This window comes from Colletotrichum godetiae (assembly GCF_030913485.1).
Source record: "Colletotrichum godetiae strain CBS 193.32 chromosome Unknown BDP55scaffold_2, whole genome shotgun sequence".
NCBI lineage: Eukaryota > Fungi > Ascomycota > Sordariomycetes > Glomerellales > Glomerellaceae > Colletotrichum > Colletotrichum godetiae.
The window spans coordinates 68,525-92,727 of record NW_026851250.1 but is presented as its reverse complement, the minus strand read 5'-3'; the positions used below and the strand labels follow the sequence as shown (position 1 = coordinate 92,727).

Here is a 24,203-nt window from a genome sequence, read left to right as displayed (position 1 = left end):
GCTTCGAGATGATCGGCGCAGGGATATCACCCTGCAGCAGTCCTTGTCAGAGGATGTTGCCTTGGGCTGGCTTTGGAGTTTGGCGGGCTGGTCTGCCGGCGGCCATAGAGGGCCTGGAGACAGCTGAAGCTTGTCTCGTCCGTCCCCGGGTATCTTTGCTCAGAGGCCTCGGGCCCGAGACCGAGGGTAAGGTGTCGAAGGCGAAGGGCTAGGAACAGCACCCACTAATCAAGCCTCTCAGACGAAGACGTGTCGTCCGTAGCTTGATAGCGTCGTAAGGCGGGCAAGCGGTTAAATTTTTCCTGTGTCGTAGGAATGAGAGTAAAAAACTAGATGAAGCTGGTGCCGGTGCTGGTGCCCATGGTTTTCGGGTGCGCCCTGGAGCTAGACCTTGTCGACCCAAGCTTCCGTGGGCCGAGTTTGCGTCGCATCCCTCTCCGTCAACTCATCTTCTTCGCGGAAGCCAAGCTTGAGGCACCTTAGCTGCTACCAAGGCAACTTACTTGAGGCCATGGATAAGGCGCTAGGTGGCACCCATCGTCTTTAGTGGGTGGACTGGCCACGATCTGGCGCATCTCACAACATGTGCGATGGATGCCTATGCTCACCGACTTTCGTCAACGGAGTGTGAAGCAAACTTGGGAGGAGGACGGAAAAGAGTGAGGAAGAGCGAGGGCGAGAGAGAGCGGGAGAGCTAGTCATTGGAGCAGGTCCAGACTTTGGACGGTCAGCAAACAGCTGGCTAGTGTGGGTGGGCTGTTGGTCGCTCAAGTCGGTGATCGGTGATGATGGGCGATGCGATGACACTTGTCAGCTGCTGCTTCTGCTGCTGCTGATGCTTCCGCCAGCAACGGGCAGGATTAGAGACGGTAGCGGAGCGAGTAGAAACACTTCTGGAGCATGCCGCCTTCCGTCAAGCTAGCTCTGAGCCTCTGGAAAGAGAGAAAGAAGCTCGAGACTCTGCATCTGCGGGTGCTTCGGCGTGTCAAGCCAGCGTCTGGTCTTCTGACAATCTCGCATCGCACGCCGATATTGTTCTGGCGTCCATGGCCCCGACGCAAGCTTTGTTTCCCTTTGGACGTTTTGCGATTGCCGTTTTGTCCTGAGTAAAACTGAAAAGGCTCGGAGTGCCATAGCTGGAGGCGTGTGGAATCTTAGCCTCCATCTCGCGGACCTTGCAGAATTTGGATCTTTCGTCCCGTGTGCGGTGACCGGAAGTTGAGGTTATCCGCTGCAAGTTGGACGAGATTGGGCAAACCGAGACAACCCTTCACGGTGAAGCGTGAAGGATGATGACCGGGGGTGGTAGGGAGGCGTGAGAAGGTCGGCGGAAGCTGGGGTGACCGTTGAAGGTGTTCCTTAGTCTTTTCGCCCAACGTTCCATTGCTGTCTCCAATGACAAGAGGAGTGGACATCAGCTGAAACATCTGCAGCTTCTTGAGTGGAGACTCAGGACCCACATTCGAACCCAGAAAATCCACACCTTCCTCCTTCTCACCCAAGTCGACAGGGACGTTCCTTTGCTCTTTCATCGCGAATGTGAGGGAAGGAACACAGGAGAAGGAGGGGCAGTGGACGTATTCAGGTCCTTCCGTTAACTGAAGGTTCTCCTTCCTCCAGTTCCTATTTGCACCTGCCCTGCAGAGTACGGATAGTAAGGTACTTTGCCAGGCTTCTCGTCTTGTAAGTTTCCTGTACATTTTTGTCCAGGTTGCTTCCCCTTCACGGTGGCACTAGCTCCGTGGGCTGACTGACTGGGCTGGACTAACGGCAAGACATTTGTGTCATGTCTATTATGGTGAAAGTATCCGTAGAGGAAAGAGGGAGAGAGTGTGTTCGTGTGTGCCTTATGTCCTGTGCACACTTGCGAGGTCTCTAGTGTACGGACAGGTGGGTGGAATGAAGGAATCAATCGACCGATGTGCGGATGGGATGGTCAAAGATGGGACAGATGACATACTGGTTGGTTCTATTGAGAGGGAAATGCCCTGTATCGAGGCATTTTTGTTTGGAGGAAGATGCTAGCTTTTGCCACTGTGGCTGCTGTAAGTCGTAATGGGCTTTTTGCAATATGGCCTTTCATGCCGCGAGACTGCGATTATTCACAATGGGCTTTTCTTGGAAACAACATAATCACTTAGACTCTAGAGTCCGTGGTAGATGTCGTATTACCAGGTGAGTTATTCCTAGCTTCTTGGTCCGTCCCACCTTGTTCAGTTCTCAGGAGACACGTCCAAGTATAGTCACAACCCCTGCACCACTTTGCCCCTCGATTTACTCTATGTACTCCGTACTCCATAGAGAATTCCAGGAAGAGGTATCCGTACTGAGGTATTGTCCCCTGGACAAACGGTGTTCAAGGAGCTTGGCAGAAAAGGGAGCCTCGCCCGGCCCAACTCCGTTTTGTGACCCTCGTGAGTCTTTTCAGCTACCTGATGGACATTTGGGAAGATCCAGAGAGAAGAGACGTCACTTTCTCAGGCACCAAACTCCAAGGCCCACGGGTGCCTCCCTGATGTGGATGCGACGTATTGGTACCTTAGACATGGAGACGATGGATGACGGACGGCGGGCGCCGGCCCACGGAAGGAGACGTCCCACGTCTTGTCGTCCCACCACTGCCCGGCCCCCAAAAGGATGGAAGGCAAGAACCTACCTACCTATGTGCCTACCCGGTATGTACGTAGTAGAGGGGTTGGACTTGGCAGGCCGCCGCGGGAATGCTGCGGGAGAAAGTAGCCTCTTCCACCCGGTTCGACCCTCGTAGCCCGATTATGATTCGACCTCGTCTAGTGTATTTGTACAGAGTATCCGTACGTTGTGTGTTAATCATGTATCCGAACGGATTCTAACGAGTATCCGTACGCCGTATCTGTTCTCTCCATCTTACCCGGTCATTTTTGTCACTTGTAAAGTTGTGAGTCCCAACTCAATCTTCGACCCATCAGCCAAGCCACGGCACCACTTCGACATGGACCAGCGCGCTAAAATCCCCCTTCGAAGCTTCGACGAGGAAGTTCGCACCAGCATTTGAGCCGGGGCCTCGACATGAACATGCCATGCCATGCCCATGGACTTCAACCTCAACTTCGACCTGGACTCCTTGGCCTAGTATCCGCCACACACGACTTTGAGTTGGTACAGGAGCTGGATTGGAGTCTGAACTTCACCTCATGCAGCACAATGGAACCTATCTGATTCTCTGGTGGCCCCCTCCCCATCCTCCATCCCCCCGCCGTCCGTAAACTCATCTACTTACAACATTCGTACCTTAGAGAGTACTTTTGTGCGGATACGCAGCAAAACCATCTACTTACGACACACACCCTTCCCATCAATCCATGAAGCACCCGGCACCCTTCAAGTCCGACTACACTAGCGTCTTTGGGTTCCCTCGACCGTCGACATATCCCGGATCGATCCAAGCCCATTTCTGCTCATCTCGAGGCTTTGGACTCTGGCAGTGCATCGGAGCCTCCTCCTTTGCCCGGCTCCCTCCCTCCCTTCCGTCCCTTCATCCCCTCCTCCATGGAAAGCTGACTACATGCCACCGCAACCATGATCCATCACTGCCGCTGCGATACGACGCCATCCAGCATCCGGGCTACCCTATCCCATCCCATGCTGCCCGTCACTACTTCGAAGCATCTCGATATCCCGGCTTGCAGCAACCCCGTCTTGAAACGTGGAGGCAGATTCCCATGGGCCAATCGCAAATCGCACATTCGCACCCCCGGTATGCCCACCATGGATCGTCCGCCGACTACGTATCGAGATGGCCAAACTTGTCCCTTGTCGCCGCCGTCCTACTATACACCTCTATGCGGCACCTGGCCTCGCGACTGCCACACTATGCGATACCCTGCAGCACATCAACCCGCATCGCGCTGACGACGGCTTCCAACCCGCTCGTCTTCATGTCGCCCTATCTTTCATATACTGCCACGTACCGATACGGGTACCATTAGTCCTTAATATCTGACGCGCCTGCCTCTGCTTAGTAGCCTACTGTACTTGACGGAATAGCCTGCAGAAACGGTACGGCATCCTATTGCACTGATCGGTCGTCGTCAGAGTCTTGTCGTTACGGACGAGCTGACGATTCTCGCAAGCTCTCACACCATGTGCTGCTACGGAGTAGAAGGGTGGGTGACCCAATGCTTCGTCTCGTCTTGCGTAGTGTCTAGTTGGCTGCACTACGTTGCCGCAGGGGCCATGATCCTTGCTGTCCGAAGGCCAATGGCAGTTTGGCAGCACGCGACTGAGAGATGCCGTCCCATGGAGCTTAGAGCTGCCAAAAAAGACGACGACATCACAGCCATTCAGGGCTATGCTCATAATTAAGAATCCCTTGCGATGCGGAAGGGGGGTCTTTGAACAGCCGCGCCATCTTGAGTACTGATCCTGGACGTTAGCAAAACGAGGCATATGCACATGCGTCCCGATGTGCAACTGTGACGAAAACCAGACACCCATCACCTGCAGTCAACAAGCAGCCGCCTAGAGCAGCAACCTGCCTGTGGTTCGTGCTGGATTGGATGGTGAAGCAAATGGGAGTTGTCCGTCTCCCGCCAGTTCGTACACTTCATCCGCCGATGCGATGCGCTAAGATGCATTGTCTGTTGTCAAGGACCGGCTCCACGTTCTAAGCCTCGGAAGTGTCAGCAGCACAGAGCAAAGTAGCACTCGAAATGGCTTCAGAAGAAGCAGCACGAGAAAGAAAAGAAACAGAACCACCGCAAACACTCGAGCAACCAGCCATTACAGCACACGGACCTCATTACCTCGTGTTATGAAGTGAGATGGATGGAAGGTCACAGACAGCAGAGACGTTTTCTACGGCGGAAGCACGGGCTGGCGTCACATCTAGTGGCAGTCGAGAAGTTGAGACAGGCCCAAGGGTTGCCATTCGCCAAACAGATTACCGCAGAAGTCAACCTGGAAGCTCAGCTCCAAGGCCCGCACCCTCCTCCTCCTCCTCCCCTTGGACTGGACTGGTACCACCCAGCCCCCGAATCTCCGTCAGATTAGAGTCGGTCTCTTCTCTCTGTCCCAAACAACCAAGGCACCGCGTGGCTGCAGCGCCGTTGGATATTGCAACCGCAACACATGCACAAAGCACACAACACAATAGTGACAAAGGAAGCACTAGGCCGTTGGCGCGGCCTACCGTTTACCGCCTATCGCCTCTCCCTCCCGGCCGCCCTGTGGCTTCTTTTGGTGCGCCCAGCCATGTGGTTTTGCTGGCCTCATCTGGTCGCTTGCATCTATCCAACCCGTCTTGACGGTATCACTCAATCGCCGCCCAATCGACATACATCTCATTGCCAAGGGGGTCATGACAGCCAAAACACGCTCCATGCCGTGGCCACCGAGCGACATGGGCAAAACAATTGCGCCCCGGCACTCGCTTCGGCTTCTCCCGACCGACTGAACATTTCACCTGCACATGCCCGAGGTCTGGTGCGTGCTCAGGGAATTCGGCCCCCTCCTCCCTCTCACACTCACCTCTCTAGCCCACGGTCAGATACCAATCCGGTCAGAGATGGCATACCTGAGCCCTTGTCCCCATCCACGGTCCACCCCACCACGGATCCCAGTCTCGTCAAACGAAGCACTTCCTTGACAAGTTTCACGCCCAATCCCGGGTCTCAGCTTGCAGATCGATGGATAATCTGCGCCTCAGGGCCTCCCATTTGCATCAACCGAGCAGCCGCAGCACATCCACCGTAAAGCGACCTAGAAGACAGGCAAGGAGTCATTACACATCCGCGCTTGTTTACGGCGTCTCTGCCGACCTTGAAGTGTGCCAATGGAACGACAAACTTGAGATAGATCCCGTCCGCCCTGCCATGCCTATATCACGTCCATTATATCAGTCGGCTTAACTATTTGTAAATCTAAGCCCTGCCCGGACGTTTCCCCTGCGGAGATCATGGTTCAGACGGAGTATCTGACGCCATGATCTACTACTATCCAATCTGATGCACAAGCAACAAGCACAAGGCCACGGGGAGTCGCCCTAGTCCACCTGCAACAACCAGCACGCCAAGCTCCCACGGCAACCATTCCTCCTCTTCAGAAAAGCATGCAAACCACCTCTCAGTACCGTTCTCACCTGTGCACTCTGCGGTAGCAGGACGATAGTAGGATGATGCCCCCCTCCCCCCGACGACGGACAAGCTACAGGCAGTGCACCCGCACTAGCACAGCACAGCACAGCACAGCACAGCATAATAGGGCCCCGAGCAGCAGATATGAAAGCTGCCGCTTCTCAAGCCAGTTACACAAATCACCTCAACCCAAGACAATGGACCCCCTGTCCCTGGAAGTGGACGTGGACCCTCGTCGAGACCAGCGGCCAGTCGGGGGCTTTTCTTCCCACCGGCGCGCCCAAACCTACTGTGGGGAAGTCTAAACAACGACGACATCCCTTCCCCTTCAACGCATAATGCCCAGCATCCTTGCGTTGCCGCAAGTGGAAACTCTGATCAGATTCACTAGCTCTCCCACTCTTCTCTTGCACAGTGATCATGCTGGCTCCCGTTGCGAGCCTCCTCTCTGTCCCCAATCTTTTCCTCCGATGCTTGCTCGCGGCTTTCGGGCCTTGCCCCTAGCCTAGTCGTCGGTCGTGGTTGTTGGACTTGGGGGCCCTGACCTGACAGACTGCAACTGGGCTCGGTCCAGCCATGTCGTCGTCCTCGTCGTCGTCTGCTTCTTCTTCCATGTACCCATCTCAAGCGTATTGGACCTAGTCATGACATTCGAAGCTGTTGCTGCTTCTGTTGTGACCGTCTCTACACCCTCCACCCGGATTCCTAAACAGCTACCGTCTTCAACCCCTACCGTCCCTTCATGCGTTCTCAGCACAGCCCTACTTCACTTGTGTCCCTGACCCCCCGGGCTCGTCCCCGTCTCTCGCTGACCATTCGTCCTATCTTTTGTTTCTTCTTCTTGGCCTTTCCGAACACTGGCCTTGAACTCCCCCTTCTCATTTCACCATCATCCGCATCTGTCTGAAGCCTGCCAAAATCTGTCACTATTTGGTTTATGTCGAGGTTGGCGTGTGCCTCATCCATGGCATGATAGTGCTTGCGCTCCCGAAACGAAACTTTGACGAACTTCGCCGAGCCTCTGGCCGTTGTTGACAAGTACTCCCCGAGGAAACGAACCTCGATTCAAATTCAACCTTGGGATTGGAATTCTCTTTTCACTCTTCTCGAAGCACGAGATCACGACGTTTGGGAAAGAGCCTCGCATTCGGAGTATCAGGAATCTAGGGAAGCGGCACCAGCGTTCGGCAAGCCACTCTCGCGTGTCTGCACGACGTCTCCTTCTTTGACACTGCCACCCATCAACCCCTTGATCGTACAGCCTTGGGACCTCAGCTGCGGTACGAGGAAGTCACTGTTTCCTCTGCTCTGTTTCTCTCGGTTCGAGGTCGATCCGACATCTGCGAACTGCCAGGGCGTGTTCAAGCTGAGAGGTGTTAAAACTCTTTCGGATGACCCTTCAAGTACACCACTGGGCGACTTGAAGGTGTTTCGGCTGTTTCAATCCGCTTTTGGAACTGTCAGTGCGACTCTGAAACGGCGATCCCAACGATAGGTCTGATATTCTTATCGTTTGCTTCTTAACTTGTCATCACCTCCTGTACTACCCCTTCCCTTCCCTCGTTGCCTCCCCGCCTCCCGGGCGCCACACACAAAAGCTTTGGGATCTCCCATCAACCTTATCGCTTCCCTACGCTTCTTCCCACCACTGTCACCTTACCTACCTGTCCCCCTAGTTGTGCGACCTTCGCAACCTGGGTTTAACAGACGACGAGTATCCGATGTATCGGACTGGATCCTAGAGATCGGACATTATCTTCTCACCAACAACTATCATCAACAACAAGAGACAGGTTCTCGACAACTGGACTGGGGATTACAAGTTGAACTACTACGAACTGAATATCAAGACATCGGGCGGACGCACAAGAAGGAGCATTCAGGGACATAGAAAACGACATCACCCCGAGGGACCGCCAAACTGGATTCGTTTCGGCGACAAAACTTCTCCCACGTTGTCCGCGCTTGAGCGATGGACGTGACATCACTACTGAACGTAGCGGCGGGAAAAAAGCCATTTATTCGGGACAACTCACTCGAAACTACCTCTGTACCAATCTTCCAAAGACAAAACACCACATCGTCCCCGGAGAAGACACTTTCTTCTAGGCGGACAAGCGACGTTAGAGCACCGCGGAACCGCACGCCATGGGATGCGGGCGGTTACTCTCTTCATCTAGCTCTTGACAACAAGTTTCCTGCCTCCCACACCAAGCCTACCTACTACAGCGAATCCGACGTGGATCAGTCGACCTCGACGAGCTCCTACGACGTCCCTTCATCGAGCTGCCATTCTAGGGCCAGCTCTCTCAGTTCTCTGGCACACGAGATGGCGCATTCCGCCAACATCACTCCAATGACGACTACACACCCTGGCCGGTACGTATTTGTTGGTTCCCTTCTTGGCGGCGCAACGCTGGAGCACTTGTGTATTTGAACGATCCGGTCGACTGACTCCCTCACGAAGTCTGGCATACCTAGGCGAGCCAGAGTCGCAACTCCATGTTGCGACTAGCCGAAGGTGAGCCAGCTTGGGAGGCTGTTTACGCCCCTGACATGCCCTTGTCCACCATCGTTCGTATGAGTTCTTGGCTAACGTTCCCCAAGGCCTAGCATTTCCGGTGATTCGGATGCTCAATTAACGGCACGGTAAGTGACTCGCGCGATCTCTCCTGCGTTTACGCTGGCTTGAGATCTCTTCTCGCCGTAATCGTTGTCTTTCCCCGAAACCCTCTCGCTTGACGTACAAGCGTCACGATCTAGGCGAAAGATGCTGCCTCGTTACATCTGTAGATTCTGACTTCGTCCAGGCCCAACCTCCCCCGCGAAGATGACGGACACCACGTTACGGGAGGTTTTCCCAAGTCCCCGAAACACAAGTTCTCCGACAGCCACAGCAGTTTGTCATCGTATACTTCATCAAATCAATCCGGAGGGCACTCGAGGATATCCTCATTATCTACTGTAAGCGGCATTCAGCCATTTACATCTCTGTTGAACGATGTGCCGGCCTTCGACACCAAACTCGATCATCAGCAGGGAATCGGTGGCACGGGCATGATTGATGTTCAGCCCCCGTCACCGCGAACAATGGGTCAGCATGACCCAGTGGCCTTGGATCCCGCAATGAAGGGAACTGGGCGACCGGGTAGTCCGTCGGATGCAATTCTGATCACCCGAGGCATGGGTGGCAGTAATCGATCAAGTCCAACTGATGGTTTGAGGTACGTGATATGCGCTGCGTGACTTACTCCCTTCCAATACTACTCTCAATCTCATCAACATTGGGTCTGGGAGGAGATGTCGAGAAAGATTTGTTTGGATCGCATTGTACCGAACGCTCTTTCCCATCATCTCTCAGCTCGATCGCACCTTCCTCTTAAATCACTTTATTGTTTTTATTTCACTTCACCTTTCTTAGCTCCATTTCACCCTCGTCTTTCACTTCACGATATCTTCAACTTCACGTGAATCAATTTTACGTGAATAGCGATCCCACACGTGACCAGACCGATCGCTCCTTCCCTTTCATCTGGGTGTGAATCGATTCTGCGGTCTGAAGGAGGCCTCGTGATTTACATCAAAGTTCCCTTCCACCGCCTTGAGACCGCCTTAGGAGGGTCACGATACTCCTCCTTTCCCTAGCCTATTTAAATCACCGTTCGCAGACTCAATCCTTCTTCCTCCGTTCCCTCCACTATACAACTCCTCTGTTCTTCCTCCAAACAAACAATCTTTCGTTACTTCTACTTCCTCCCAAACAATTCAGACAGCTCAACATTAATTAAATTCTCTTGCGAGCTGGACTCTTTACTGATCACATCGAGCAATAGCCCTCACTCAAAACAACAACAAGACAGCCTAAATTACCTATCATTACCGCAAGATCAATCGTCAAGAACCCATAAGCGAGCTGTGTCTGCGCCCGACTTTGCCGCTATTTCTGCGCCTACCTTCCAACCTTTCCCTTCAGTATCAGAGACAGCGCCTTTCCCACCGCAACAGCAGCAACCTTACGGTATGTCGCCTCCCGATTCTCCCCCTGCTGTCTCGGGCAGCGACGAGATCAAGTGTATGTACATCGAGAACTGCGACACTGGATCTCAGCCTCGCAAGGCCATCTCGCACATCTTTGGTCGCAACAAGCTCTGCACCCGCATGATTCCAGCCCACGTCTGGGTTCACTTCTGCCGCAAGCACTACCAGCGAAGCCGTTACCGCAACGCCCATGAGTACTCAAAGCTCCAGGTCGATCTCGTCCAGAAGCAGATCGCCAGAGTTCAGCAGTGGAGCGATGAGAATGAGAGAGCCGGCAAGGCAGGTGTGGTGAACAGCTGGTCTCTTGCAATTCGCAAGCGAGAGCAGAAGCGACTGGAAGACAAGAAGGAGTCGAAGAAGCGCGCCTACCAGGATGAGTCCGAGGACGAGCAGCTCGACGGTGCTATGCTCAACGGCACTGCCGTCCCCGAATGGCTCCTCAGCAAGTGCGGTGCTGGATACACCACTGTTGCTATTCAGGAGATTGTAGCGCAGCTGAAGACCGAGATCGACGGAGGCAGCTTGAGTCAGATCCCTGATATTGAGATTCTCCCTACCATCAGCAGCGACGGCCCTGATGAGAAGCCCAAGACCTACCTTAAGCGCAAGACGAGCGGCGGCGCTGCTCACAAGCGTTCTCAGTCGATGGGTGTCGCTCTGAGACCCGAGGCGATGCCTATGGCCAGACGTGTCAGCCAGCCCAACGCCTACTGGGGCCATGACAGTAACAATTCCTTCTCGCTCGCAAATCGGGTCCAAAATACTGACATCTCTCTAGCCGGCTTCTATGAGGATCGCAACGCGATTCCTGGCATGCCCCGAGTTTCGTCTGGTATGCGTCGCATGAACATCCCGCACCGTCCCGCCTTTGGTAACATCCGTGAGAACCACCCTGAGGAGGATTACTATCGCCAGCCTCAGATGGGTTCCGGTCCCTTCATCTTTGGTGCCGGTGGCCCTCAAGGCGGACCTCTTCCCGCCCCGACTCCCCAGCGTCGCGGCAGCAAGTCCATGGCTTCTCACCTCGAGACCTCCACTACCATGCCTGCCTATCCTGATCCTCGCCGGGCATTCCACCAGCGATCTCAAAGCGAGATTGGAGGAGGTTTCCACCAGGGACAAGCTACCACCTACCGACCCAACTCCTCCTCGGGCTTCGCTCCTTACGGATACGCCCCCAACCCGGTAGACCAGCAGCAGCAGCAACAGCAGCCGCAAGACCAGTACGATGGCACCTACCCTCGTCCTCACGACAACCCGTTCGCCCAGGCCGCTCAGCCCAACTACTATGAGGATCCTCAGCGGCAGTATGCCTACGGCGCTTCTCCATTCCAGCCCAATCCTGCGTCTCGCCTGGGTCCTGTCGGCGCCAACAGACACACCCGTCACCAGAGCACTCCGAACGCACCCCGTGCCATGCACCGCGCTCCCTCTGCGCACGGTTTCGCGGTTGCCCCGAACCAGCAGGGCTATGATCGGACTCCCGAGCACTCGCGCCATTCCTCCTACGCCACCCCGCCTATGCAGCCCATGCAACCCATGCAGCCCATGAATGATGGCACCCGTCACTGATTGGGACAATCCGAGACCGAGACAAGAAACAAGCACTCTTTTGAAACGGCCTTCCTTATACCCGCATTTATGTCACGTCGACACGGCATCAAAATCGGAGTCAACATTGGGGGACGGCAAGCGGTCATTTGGTTTTCCTATTACACTTCTCTTTCTTTAATTATCTCTCTCTTTTCCTTCTCTCGTTGCACGGCCAATTTTGCATGAGGAATGGCGGAAAATGAAATTCGCATTGTACACCACGGACTTTCTTTTATATCTCTCTCTCGGCAAGGGCTTGGCCGCGTGCCTGCCGGCCGCCCTGGCAACGATCGAATGATGGATGACTGGACATCGCACGGATCAACGGCACATGCTTGACACAAGCAAACTCGGGGGTCGGTTTTGGGTTTCTTTTTTTAGAAAGTCCTAGATGGGAGGGCAACTTTCGCTATCCTCGACTTTGCTTCTCTGGCATGGTCGACTCGGAAGCAAACGAGACGACTTGGGTGGCATTAGGGAGTGGAACTGGCATTTGTACGAATACGGACGGAGGCTGTCGGCGGCCTGGGGTTTCTCTGGCGGATGGACGGATGGGAGGGATTTGGTTTGGGATTCATTACGGACCTGAAAAATGGCGTTGGCTTTTTCGCTTCTTGGGCTTTTCTTATTCTTCCTTTTTTTCTTCCCCAGACGCGTTTTCTTTCCGCTTCTACACCCGTCTCCTTGCTTTCCTGCATATTTGACTTTCATCTCTGGTCATTCTTGCGGAAAGGTTTCCCTTTTCTTTTTTCTTCTTTCCTACCTGGATTCTTCTCACGCCTTGCGACAACCGCCTTTCAACTCATGATCGGCTTAGTCATGGGGGCATCGAGAGTCGTTGGTAGCAAGGGATTAAGATCTGAAGAGGAATTGGAGATGATGGAGAGGAGACTGGAATGAGCGACGCGCAAGCAAAAACTTTCCTTGAACTTGTTGATAACGCTTCGTCTTGCAAGGGCTTTGAACGCTTAGATAGCTCAGCCTAATGAAATACGCAGTTAAGCTAAAAAGAATATCTCTCTGACTTTGTGAAGTAGGTGATGACCCAAAGATGAAGATAACAATGGAAGGAATTTGTGATCCTTACTGCCTCGTTTCTTGATGAGGAATGGCGTCGATTCGACAGCTTTGAACGGACTCAAGTCAGCCTTCATTTAGCACACTTGACATTTTGGCAATGTTCCATCCTAGTAGTGAGCCTGCCTTGACTGGTCCTTGACAGGAGTTCCCTCCTTTTGCCTAATACGCCTCTGAAGACTGTCTCTTACTCGTAAATGAAACAGCTAGTTAAGTGATACGAAAGGCCCTGATCTGAGATATCTCCCTCTCCTCGTCACCCACAACAGAGCATCACATGTACTCTTCGAGAACCACGCCGGTCGGGTTGATAATCAATGAAAAGCTCAAACGAGCTTCTGGAAAGAGTAAAGTTACCCCAAAGAAACTCACAGGGACTCAAAACACTAGTCATCATTTGGAAGAAGTAGAGTGCTACAAGGGACTATCGCAAGCCCGCCACTACAGTAAAGACTCGATGGACCCAAATTCTCAAGAGTCTTGGTTTCCCAGTCTCAGCATACCATCAACAGATACACACTCTGAGGTATGCTGCTTCTAGGAGAGCGAGCCTGGTTGGGAGGTTTAGTTCATACAGGATACGTCACTTACAGCAGTGGCACCTGTACCAAGTTGGGAATAGGATGAGTATAATTTCGTCTTCTACGTGGTCCCTTTTGCTTTTCTTGACTTTCTACCGAAGCGCGGGGAAGTACTCATGTATTGCCAATCAGCGTGGTCATCTACTCTTTTCCTTCCGGCACCTCTAAGATTCCGCACCTGAAACGAGAGCAATTCTCAGTCCTCTTTGGATATGAGGAAGTCAGTACCCCCAATACGATATCTATCTCTGCGTATCTCATCTTCATATCACACTGACAGGAAGTAGGCGTACAAGCCTCCGACCGCTAACCCCCAGAGCCCATATCCCGTCTCTCCTAGAATGTATAGAGGCTCCCTCTCTACTCCCTAAACATAATCGACCCGCCATCCCACTCCGCAAGCCTCCCCACATTCGCCCGCCCCTTGACGACAAACCCAAGCCTCTCATAAAACGGCTCAACCCCGACAAGCCCGATAAGCCACGCCGGCACGCCCTCCTTGTCCACCTGTGCCAACCCCTCCCGCACAAGCAGCGACCCGAACCCGTTCCCCTGGTCTCCGGGCGCCACCGCCAGCGTCGAGAGGTACCACGCCGTCTTACGCGCCGGGTGTTCCGGGTCCTGCGTCAGCACGTCCGAGGCAATATGCGTGTCGTCAAAGATGGTGCGCATCTCCGGGTCAAGAGACCTCGCGGGCCAGAGGTAGTCCGTCAAAGAGTTGATACCAAGCAAGATGGGCTTCAGCCAGCCGCGGAGGGTAAATAGACCTTCGGTGGCGGACTTCTCGGCCGGGGTGGGGTAGGAGCGGCGCCACCAGCTGAACGCGGCGACACGCTCGCCCGAGGCCGACTCGGGATCCGGGACAGTGAGAACGTGAAAGAGCTGCTGCTCAGGGCCCCAGTAGCGGGCGTAGAAGTAGCGGTGGGCGGCGGCGCGCCAGTCCTCGGGGAACTCACGGCGTCGGGGGTGCATTTTGTCAACGGCCCAGTCGTCGCCAAAGGCGGCCATGTAGACGTCTACAATGGCAGCCGTGTCGGCAGAGGTTCCTGGGCGGATGCGGAATTGTGGCTTAGACATCATTGCGTTATCGTGAGACTTGTTGAGAACCTCCAAATTTGTCAGTCAAGTCTTTGATAAGATTATGGGAATATACATGTAGTGTCGAGCGGGTGGTTTTGAAAGTCCGGCGGGAGGCCGAAGCCGAAGCCGATACGGATAAAAGTGGAAACAGGACTTACAGACGATGCGGTACTATCATTCAACTGGCCAATGAGAGCCGGGAAGAATGACACAATCCGGTAGCTAGATGGGTTGATGAGCAAGAGAGAGGAATGTCCTATGCCCTGTTCTGTTTGTACAGGTCTTCTGGAAGATAGAATGAGTCAGGATAAGTCGACATAGCCCGCATGCACATTCACAGGAAACGTCTCGATTTGAAGGTCTTCGGTGTGTCATCTCAAGGGCGAGAGAGTTGGTTCCTTGGCTTGTTGGCACTAAACCGAATGACTCAACCGGGGAGCACGCGACGCGGGGAACTGCTCCAAAAGTTCCTGCATCTGCAGGGGAATAGCCTTGGGCATTGCATGTTTGATCCCAGTCATGGTCTTTCGGAGCTGGTCCGGCATAACGCGTCGGCTCGGCCACCAACATCCCGATGCGGAGACCGGTCTGCCGAGGACGCGGCCGAAGCAGGCCACACACCTGTCGGTCGAATACCTACCTTACAGAACGTTGCCCCGGGCCGAGGATCGCGGAGGTCATCGGATACAAGTGGAGCTTGCCCTTCAACACCAACTTGTTATGTACCGGACGCCATGTTCAGAATTTTTGGCCCCCGAAGAGCTGCACGTCGCTCAAGAGGATGGGGGCAGGATTTGGATCCCTGGTGAAAGACTGATGTCCCGTCGACGTGGACACGGTGCGGCATGGAAATCTGCGGCCGTGAAGCTGACCGACTCTAATCTTGCAGAATCCACGCGGAACAAGCCGTGGCTCCCGTCCCACGGTGGGAAGGGAGGGTAGGAGACGGGACGGTTGGAGAGAAGATGCCCGACTCCGTCGCGGCCGACTCCCAGAGACTTGGATTTAACCGTTTTGTTGCCTCTAGTCCGTTCCCATAAGCCGTAAGGCGGGCTCGAGGTCGTCCGCGCGACCAATCGTCGACGTCGAGAGGGATCTGGTCACAACAAGAGCGGCAATGGTGGAAGGTTGGCCATGGGTTCGAAAGTACCGAAAGAATAGGTACGGGAAATGCCGTGTAACGTCGGATGAGGATTGAGGAGCCGTCACTGGCTTGAATGGCTACTCTGGCCATGGGGTGTCTAAATGAAGAAAGGCATGGGCGCCTTTTCCTGGGCGCCGTGATCTATCATGTCAGCCCTACGTGAGGGGACTGCAGTGAAGGCACATGGGGCTTGCTGACGACTGAAGGTCATGCGTCATGTCATTGCTCAATGATCCCGAACCGGATTCGGAGATTAACAATGGTCGCGGGCGCGCATGCGGTATGTTGCGATGATTCTAGCATGTTTCGATTGGTTCTGGAAGATTGCGAGGTGTCCAGGTTGTCAGACTGCATGGAACTATTTTGTCTATTTTCGTTGTTGGCCTGTCTCACACTGAGACATGGTGCACAAAAGATGTCGATATCCTCTGGCTGCAATCGGTGGTGGATGTTGAGTGTGTCCTTGTTGGTTGACGGAGGTCATGTCCGTTGCGGTGATGGGAGAGGGCGCCACTAGTACGAATGCAGACGACTGTGGATTATGTAAGATATCAAGGGCCTAAGCGCAGCAAGTGACACCTGTGATGATTGGGGCATGTGTGGAGATGGCAGGCAATAATGGGCATCGATCAGGAGGAAGGAGGAGACAAGACTCGGGAAGGAATCACGACAGGTGCCGAGAAAGAATACGTACCGTAGCTTATCTTTCCCATCTCGTCAATCAGGTACCTAAGTCCTGCCTTACCTACTACCTAAGGTAAGGCGTTACCACTACGTGCCTACATCTGTAAGGTAGGTTGTCAAGGACTCAAGTGTCATCTGGAATTTGCCGATGCTGGCTACAAGTCTCGAACCCGGGATTTCGGTATGTACCTTTGGTAGAGATGCAGAGAATGTTTTGTCCCTTGGCCAGAACATTGTGTCTTTGATTGCGAGTGTCAATCAAAAACTGGCAACCCTCGCCTGACCAAGGCCGAGCCAGCGTCAGACATTATTATCCGACGTAGCCGCCACAAGAACGGACTGCTGGGTTGAAAGAAAGGAAATGGAAACAAGCCGGCACTTTGTTGATTGCAACCGTCCTCAATAAGAGCTTGACTGTCGTGACTGCGTACCTATGGCAAAGAGCGAGGCTGCCAAATTGTCCCCCGTTCGCCGTTCTCGTGTTACACATGCATTCATGGGTTGAACAAAGAGAAGAGTGACATGGGCGGCAACATGGATAACATTGAGAACATGATTGAAGATGTGCCCATCTTTAGTGGCCGTCGAATGGTAGGCGGGGCCGGGATTAAGACTGTATCGAGGAAGGATCCGCTTGGGTCGACCTGTCCCCCCTCCATTGCCCCCCTCCATTTGGGCATTTGAGTCCCTTCTTGGCTACAAGAGGCCACTCGCGGAGAGTCTGGACCTGTGGAGCATGCGGCACTAGTAGGGAGCATCGCAGTTGAGAAGACGGCTAGCATTTCGACACTAGTGTTTTCCCGTACGGGTACGCAATAGAAGTACACTGCACTGCGGTAGGTATCCGTGAGGTAAGGTCCCTAGCTTGTGGTTGCTCCTACCTCACCTTAATAATCCTCAGCCCAGCACCAGCTCCAATCCAACAGATCCAAAGATTCCCAAGACCTTCGTCTATCTAGCCTTGCCGTTGCCGTTGCCGTTGCATTCTTTGCCGCTTGCTGTCGTTATTGCCGCTGTCGGCCCTGCATGCATTGATCGGCTGTGCTTAATCAACCTTACGGATAGTCCACTTCACTGTTGCTGTGTTGTCCTTGCCGACAACTATTATCCGCAGAATCGAATTCGTGGTGGGACACATTGGATCCAATTTCTGTTTTCTTTCGACCCTCCCCGGCTCGCACCACCGAAACTCTACTTCCTCCGTCTGTTGCGTCAATTTATCTCCTCGCGCAGTCTGCCCTTTGGCGGCACCCGCGATTCTCTGACTGGAGCTGCGCTGCCTGTTCAGAAACAATCTGAGATAGCGACTCCAAAGACGCACGACATACAGTATGGCGAGACAGGTCCAGCGGCTTGCCGTGACGCCGCCGTCCGAGGATTCTGACAATGTCAATTCGAGCTCGCGTTACACAAGTCGCTTGTCGTCTTCTTCAAGTCACCAGTCTCCAGCAGACGCCCCGCCCCGCGCCCACCGCGCCTGCGAAAAATGCACCAGAACCAAGAAGAAGTGTGACAAAGGTCTGCCCGCTTGCTCGAGATGCACCAGGTGAGTCTTTCTTTCCCTCAAAACGAGTTGTCCTTGCCAAAAATATCCACGCCCAGGTATTCTGACTGACCGTTTAGACTCACCACCAATTGCTGCTATGATTTCGTCGTCAACCCGCCATCCCTTACCATTGTTGATTCACATGGCGCCGCTGGCAATACTTCTTCTTCCAGCGGCGACGCGCGGCCTGCCTTCGACTGGCTCAACCAGGTCGACTTCACTGCCGGGCAGATAATGCAGCTTCTGAACGGGAATGGCATCGACTGGAAAGCTTCCATCAACACCTATTTCAACACTGTCAACACCTGGCTCCTGGTGATTCACCCAGAGATCTGGCAGACACGATGTGCTGCGGCTCAGCTCGACTCCAACCCCAACGATTCTGATATGGCTTTGGTTGTCTTGTGCATCCATCTGTTGACCATTTGGAATTGTGACGAATTTTCGTCCACTGCTATGCTTCATCATCCGCTCTACCAGTCAGCCAAGCGAATATGGACATTGAGAAAAGCCTTCTCGAAGCCTAAAATTGAGCACGTTCAGTGCGGTGTCCTGTTATCGCTGTACGAGTTGGGTCATGGCGACATCACTCGCTGCTATCGCACGTTTGGCGAGGCGGCCTCCATCGGCAAGGTGTTGAATCTCAGACCGGGTAAATACGTCGAAGGAGAAGAGGACCTGGCTGCCGAGCCCGAAGAAGAGCAAATCCGATCTCTTTGGTGGGTTCTTGTGATTATGGACAAGTAAGTGCTTCTTGGTATCACTCTTTAGTGTCTTTGCTGACTTGCCTAGGATCTCCCACGAGCAATCCGCAACGCTTTGGACACCGCTCCAGATGGATATGCCCTCCGACGACGACCTTCTCCCGACAGAACACATTCTTTGGGACAATGACAGAAACGGGCCTATCAAGATGATCAAGCGATACCCTACCACGATCCCAGCATCAGTGCGCGTCGGCGCTTTTCAGAGATCATGCCAGGCTGCCATTCTCCTTGGCTACGCTGTCAACTGGGAGGCCGCGAATGCCGAGATCGAAGAACCTCCGACAGTCTACTCGTTTGTTCAGCTTGAGTCCGCCACGAGGGACCTTATCGAGGCCCTGATTACGCGGTCTGAGACGTGGAGCGAGAATCTAAACACATATGCTCTTTGTTCTAGGTGTGTTGATTATGGCTAATGTGGTTGACAATTTGCTAACACCGCCATAGCTTGTTTTGTCTTCTGTTCTACTCTTTTCTGTATACTGCCAATAGGCCTGGTATGCCTGCCCGGGACCCAGAGACAGATATGGAAATGAAGAAGGCAGTTGCCGGTATCAAATTCACGATTGGTCTCGTGATTGATGGTTCGAACGGTATCTTCAACGCCTACTCAAATCGGGATGACGTTCTGGAACACTGTGCAGCGGTCTGGCCATACGCTCTCTTTCACACAATGCAACTTCTTTTCCATTACGACTCCCTCATAGAAGGAGCAGACACCCTTATGGCGGAAGTCAGGCAGAACGTTGAGAGCACAGCGAAAAGATGGGCCTGTTCTCGTAAGATCCCTGATGCTATGAATGCAAAAAGATATGCTAATCACATGCCTTAGGATGGCTTTTGGAAGAGTTCGACAGGGTCCATGAAGCGAGAAGCACCGGCGTCAAAATGTGCAAAAAGTGAGTATCCCGCAAAAGTCTCGAGCATTTTCCGGAGCTTTAAACGCTGACTTCACTAGATGTACCCTCGGAAATATGACTTGCGGACACTATTCGGCTCCCGAATGAGTTGGAACTCGGCCCCTCGGAAGACCACAAAATTGAACTCCGCCCGAGTTGAGTCTCCGGCGGTGGGGACGACACTTCGTACTGCTCCGAGATGTTACCGGCATATGCGATTTGTCCACTCGTCTATCCACATGGATTGCTCAAGTTCTAAATTTTGAAAAGAGAGACCGTGAGCCCCTTTCCGCGGCCACCGCCAGCCACCAGGTGATCTGTGTTGGTCACACGCACCATCGCATGACAACACTTCGTCATCCTCCATGCGACCGGTCTAGAGCTCACGGGTGAGGCTTGCGATGAACCCTATTCTCGCTCTAGTCTACAGCAAGAATTTGCGAGCCTCGAGTCTCAAATTGCTACTTTCCGTCAAACACCGGCAAAAGCTGCTACAGCGGCGACGGCATAGCGGGGACAGAGGAGCCGCCTGTGCGCTGAGGAATGCCCGATGAGTTTCGCGAGGCTATGGCTGCATTGCCTGGAAAACCAATACAAGGAGACCTTCCCAGCCGTTCGAGACACGATGCTGAGCGATTTCCTGCAACAGACAGCCTCATTATTGTAAAAATGTCTGAACGGCAGAGGGCGGCATGCTCAACTATCAGGCATAACGGATCATTTGCAGTTGCGTCGTGGCACATTATCGTTCAACACTTTGCTGGGGTTCATCAAATGCTATTCTGCCGGCCAAATGTTGAATACTTTTTCGAGACTCCCGGACTTGAAGGACGAAGAACCAGGGGCTTTGCAGATGTCGGAGTGCAGAAGCTGGCACACTTCGAGCCCTTGTTCGTCATCAGGCTAGACTGTGCCCCAGACCTGAACGGGTTTCCGTACATCCAACTCTCCACGATGAGGCCCACGATGAGGCAGAGAGGCTAACTTTGGAATTGCTGCATTTCAGTTGTGTGCCAAACACACCGTCGCATAGTTTTTTCTCTTACGACGAGTGCCCAGGCCGCCTGGGCAGGACAATGAATCAACCCCTCTTTGTGTCAAAAAACGGCCCAGACCTCTATCCGACGAAGCGCTCCAACCCACTCCATGGCTGCGCGCAATTCTCTCTTCATGTCATTCGTTAGTCCGCAGCTCTCGTTGTGGAAGAGAAAGTAAAGCAAACCCCGCATTTCCTTTGCACGTGCCCTTTCAGCGCTTTTGCGACGTTCGGGTCAACTTGCCAGTCAAGATGAGCCGTAGTTGAGACGAGGATAAGTTGGTTGGGATTTTCGACATGTTACTCGTCCAAGCGGCAGCGGCGTCTCCAGTCTGGGCGACTTTTGTTGTTCCAGCAGCCCTCAGCCGAGTGCAACGCACAGGGTCTTTCACCTGCTGCGTTACTCTACCTAAGCACTTATCCCCCCGTCCGTCTGAGACATTTCGCATTCAAACTCGCGGTGGGGCCGACAAGTGAAGCCATGCTCTTGGCTTTTTGCCATGTCTCTGTTCAGTTTATTTCTGGAATTGACTGTATTGGGCCGAAAACGGCCAAGAGGCACATGCCAACTGACCGCCACCTTACCGCCACTGCTCGGGGAAAATTGAAACAGAAGATCTTTTTGGACTATTACGCATCACTTTACATCGTGGACAAGAGGGGGAAGAAGAATGGATGGTATTCCTCTGAACCATGGGAGAATTCCATCCCTGTATGATGCCCGCAATATCAATATCGGTCGGCACGGCACTATGGGTCCTGGTCATTTCTCACCGGAATCTGGACAATGGCCAAATCGTCAGAGGGCGCCAAGATGATTGAACACATTTTTGACCCATTCTAGTAGGTATTGATATCGTTATGGTATCTGGGGGCGAAAAAAGACACGCAGGCAGTGCAGTGATGCGGCCGGTATCCTGGTTGCAGTAAAAAAGGAAGACAAAAACAAACGCTCCTGGGAATTTTCCCCAAGGTTTTCAAAATTCCTCACCTCGCTTCATAGACAGAAAAACAAGTCCCACAAAATTCAGGTTGACCCTCCACTGTTCTCCCAGTCGCCGATGCAATCAATCAATGGACAAAGGAAAGAATCCAAACATGGGTCACGGCAACACAGCCTAGCTAAGCAAAACAGTAAGAAAAGAAAATAGGGGACGCTATGCTATGCCGCATTCCCCACAACGAGGATGAGCAGCATACCGTTGAGCATGCAGGCTGTGAAAAAGCTGCTATACACGGCCACACGTTGCCAGATGCCCAAGTCATCGCGTCTGTAGAGCGACATGCCCAGAGCGAGGCAGGCGCTGAAGAGACTGGCCACGACGCCAACTGTTACGCCGGCGTCGACCTCGGCACGGAGCTTGTGGCGGCCCGTTGAGATGAGGATGCCAGCCACAAGGAGTAGTAAGAAAGATACGCCGAAACAGCCAACGGTAGCCCAGAACAAAACGCGCTCGCGGTATCGTCGCACTTGCTGCTCGTTGATGCTGGGCAGCGTAGCATAATGCGTGGCGTATCCGTTCGTAGGCATGCCGTCGGAGCTCGCGTACTCGTCGTCGGTGTCCGTGCCCAGTGGCGAAATGCCACCGTAGCTCTGCAGGAAGGGCTCGCTACTCAGCAATCGTTGCCCTTCAGGATTTTGCCGTCGTGAGAACCATGTCTTTGCGTGACGGAAGGGCGCGGCAAGAATTGCGCGCATCGAGTCCAGACCGGGAAAGCTCATGTCTTCGTCGGGGTTGATATAGATGGCGTATTCCTCCTCTTGTCCACCATTCTCACTGCCATCGTCATACTCATTCCAGTAGTGCTGTTGCTGTTGTTGCTGGACAGGCCTTCGAGGAACTCGCTCTGCAGGTGGCAATGGTGTGAAGAAACTCTCTGCAGTAGACCCTCGCCTCGTGGGTGTCTGCTCGTCTGAGGAGGGGGAGCTGGGCTCGCTCAATTGAGGCGTAGAGGTGCGGAGAGTGTTGAGCAACTCCTCGTAGCGTGTCTGGAGGTTATTCAGATCGCGACGGGTGAAGCTTTTGGGGTTAGCGAGTACATTCTCACGAAAGCGTGCGCCGAGCGTGGAAGACCCTGTCCATTTCTTGATGAGGCAAATTAGCAATGGCTCAATTGCATCGCATTGTATGTGCTACTCACCTTGTACTTCTTCGTAATCTTCCGGAAAGCCGTGATCTGGGCGTTGATGAACCGAGCGAGCGCAAGTGTTTCTTCTCCGCAGCGAAGCAGATCCCGCTCGTACTTGGCAAACCGGCGATGCCGCTTGATCGAAATGCGGTCACCTTCTTCGGCACACTTGACAATCAACTTTTGTAGCTGGTCGGCGGTATATTCTAGGAGTTGCGTTTAGCCAATTGAGTTCTGTACCACCGACAGGCCCTTGGGTCGAATATGGACTTACGAAGTCGGCGCGAAAGCTCGTCAGCCTTGCTGGAGACGAAAAGGTCAACCCGGTCGTGCTGTTGGCAAAGCTCATGGTAGAGGTTATCTTCGAATCGCTTGAGAGCAGCATCTTGATGGCCGGGGATGGCGATTGCAGTCGCCTGGTCGCGGCTTGTGTGAACCTTGATCTCGTGCTTGAGCGAGTTGTAGTCGACGTTATCTGTTGGCGAAAGTTACCGGTCAGCTGGAGTTGCCTTCACGTGCCAATTGGATCCTGCATGTGCGGAACGGGGCAACCCACGTAAACTCCATTCTGGAACAGATTCCTGCTCGAGCTGTTCGCCGTATTTCATAGCCTTGAAGTCTCCTGCGAAGGGATCGTCGCCAATTGCGTAGGGGGAAGTGATCGGGAGGGTGCGATGCGCTCGGTTGGTGTAGAGAAGCGACGGCGCGGATTCTCGTATTTAGTCGATTTCCAGCTTGGGACCTTGGGACCTTGGGTGTGGTAGCAGAGATAAGAGCCCAGTTGGGCGGGTTGGGATGACGCAATGACAGTTACTCGGTCGGTCAATTCGTCCAAGTGCACAAGAATGGACCAGCGTCGACAGATATGTTCAGAAAGCTATGGGATGTATGTGCAGGGCAGAAGATTTTTGGTCGGTTCCTGAAAAGATGAAGACGAGGAAATGGCAGACAACGGCAGACGGCGGTTGAAGAATTACGGAGGTACTTGGGCAACGATGAGTTGTCTGGGCAAAGACGGACCAAAGTCTAAATACATGGAGATTGGGAAGACACTGGCCAGAACCGGGGCACTTGCCTTGATAAAAAAGGGCGACAGGGATACGATGAGATGGAGAGGCTTGAGAGGGGAGGGGAGTGCCAGAATGGTGGTGGAGGGAGAGATGGGGGAGCACTGGGAAGATGGGGGGCGCGCGAGGCAGTGAAGGGTCTGGTTGCATGGATCTTTCAGGCCGGGTCCTTGTTCACGGTCCGGGGTGGCTTGCGATAGGTGCGATACGGCATCGGCGTTTGGGCGTGTGGGAAGTCGACTGGACCTCAGTGGTCTAGAGGTTGCGGCCCACGAGGGCAGGTAGGTCTGATATCTAGGCCGGTAGCGATACCTGCCTTGGCTTGGGAGCAGAAATCAGGAACAGGAACATAAACAAGGACGGGAACGGGTACAATCCACGCGAGGAAGGTGAGGTAGGTATGTAGCCAAGTACATGTGTAGGTATTCTACACAGTCGCTGAAGGCAGGAG

At 53.6% G+C, this 24,203-nt stretch overlaps 7 protein-coding genes across 7 annotated transcripts; 4 read left to right on the top strand and 3 right to left on the bottom strand.

Annotated features, from left to right (window-relative positions):
* Positions 1 to 1,154: 1,154 nt before the first annotated feature.
* Positions 1,155 to 1,700, bottom strand: BDP55DRAFT_625812 (uncharacterized protein; the record flags this gene model as incomplete). The annotated part of the gene is made up of 1 exon (XM_060571537.1): positions 1,155 to 1,700. One exon carries the CDS (start codon positions 1,698 to 1,700, stop codon positions 1,155 to 1,157), a length of 546 nt encoding a protein of 181 aa, XP_060435966.1.
* A 1,641-nt stretch (positions 1,701 to 3,341) lies between these two features.
* On the top strand, positions 3,342 to 3,968 carry BDP55DRAFT_625811 (uncharacterized protein; the record flags this gene model as incomplete). The annotated part of the gene is made up of 1 exon (XM_060571536.1): positions 3,342 to 3,968. One exon carries the CDS (start codon positions 3,342 to 3,344, stop codon positions 3,966 to 3,968), a length of 627 nt encoding a protein of 208 aa, XP_060435965.1.
* Positions 3,969 to 8,442: 4,474 nt separating this feature from the next.
* BDP55DRAFT_689354 (uncharacterized protein) lies at positions 8,443 to 11,723 on the top strand (the record flags this gene model as incomplete). Its single annotated transcript, XM_060576729.1, has 5 exons — positions 8,443 to 8,492; positions 8,581 to 8,634; positions 8,721 to 8,762; positions 8,924 to 9,337; positions 9,947 to 11,723. 5 exons carry the CDS (start codon positions 8,443 to 8,445, stop codon positions 11,721 to 11,723), a joined length of 2,337 nt encoding a protein of 778 aa, XP_060435964.1.
* A 247-nt stretch (positions 11,724 to 11,970) lies between these two features.
* On the top strand, positions 11,971 to 12,757 carry BDP55DRAFT_642088 (uncharacterized protein). The gene has a single exon (XM_060573436.1). The coding sequence runs from the start codon at positions 12,288 to 12,290 to the stop codon at positions 12,642 to 12,644; it is 357 nt and encodes a 118-aa protein (XP_060435963.1). The 5' UTR covers positions 11,971 to 12,287; the 3' UTR covers positions 12,645 to 12,757.
* Positions 12,758 to 13,433: 676 nt separating this feature from the next.
* BDP55DRAFT_642086 (acetyltransferase) lies at positions 13,434 to 14,661 on the bottom strand. The gene has a single exon (XM_060573435.1). The coding sequence runs from the start codon at positions 14,480 to 14,482 to the stop codon at positions 13,763 to 13,765; it is 720 nt and encodes a 239-aa protein (XP_060435962.1). The 5' UTR covers positions 14,483 to 14,661; the 3' UTR covers positions 13,434 to 13,762.
* A 2,980-nt stretch (positions 14,662 to 17,641) lies between these two features.
* BDP55DRAFT_722778 (uncharacterized protein) lies at positions 17,642 to 19,627 on the top strand (the record flags this gene model as incomplete). The annotated part of the gene is made up of 6 exons (XM_060578645.1): positions 17,642 to 17,856; positions 17,934 to 18,599; positions 18,649 to 19,017; positions 19,068 to 19,399; positions 19,453 to 19,519; positions 19,579 to 19,627. 6 exons carry the CDS (start codon positions 17,642 to 17,644, stop codon positions 19,625 to 19,627), a joined length of 1,698 nt encoding a protein of 565 aa, XP_060435961.1.
* Positions 19,628 to 21,717: 2,090 nt separating this feature from the next.
* Positions 21,718 to 23,293, bottom strand: BDP55DRAFT_540328 (SPX domain-containing protein; the record flags this gene model as incomplete). The annotated part of the gene is made up of 4 exons (XM_060568112.1): positions 21,718 to 22,641; positions 22,698 to 22,891; positions 22,960 to 23,160; positions 23,242 to 23,293. 4 exons carry the CDS (start codon positions 23,291 to 23,293, stop codon positions 21,718 to 21,720), a joined length of 1,371 nt encoding a protein of 456 aa, XP_060435960.1.
* Between the last annotated feature and the right edge of the window lie 910 nt (positions 23,294 to 24,203).

Bases quoted from the DNA above. Each gene is read 5' to 3' on its own strand.
- BDP55DRAFT_642088 (XM_060573436.1), top strand. From the start codon at position 12,288: ATGGACGGATGGGAGGGATTTGGTTTGGGATTCATTACGGACCTGAAA.
- BDP55DRAFT_642086 (XM_060573435.1), bottom strand. From the start codon at position 14,482: ATGATGTCTAAGCCACAATTCCGCATCCGCCCAGGAACCTCTGCCGAC.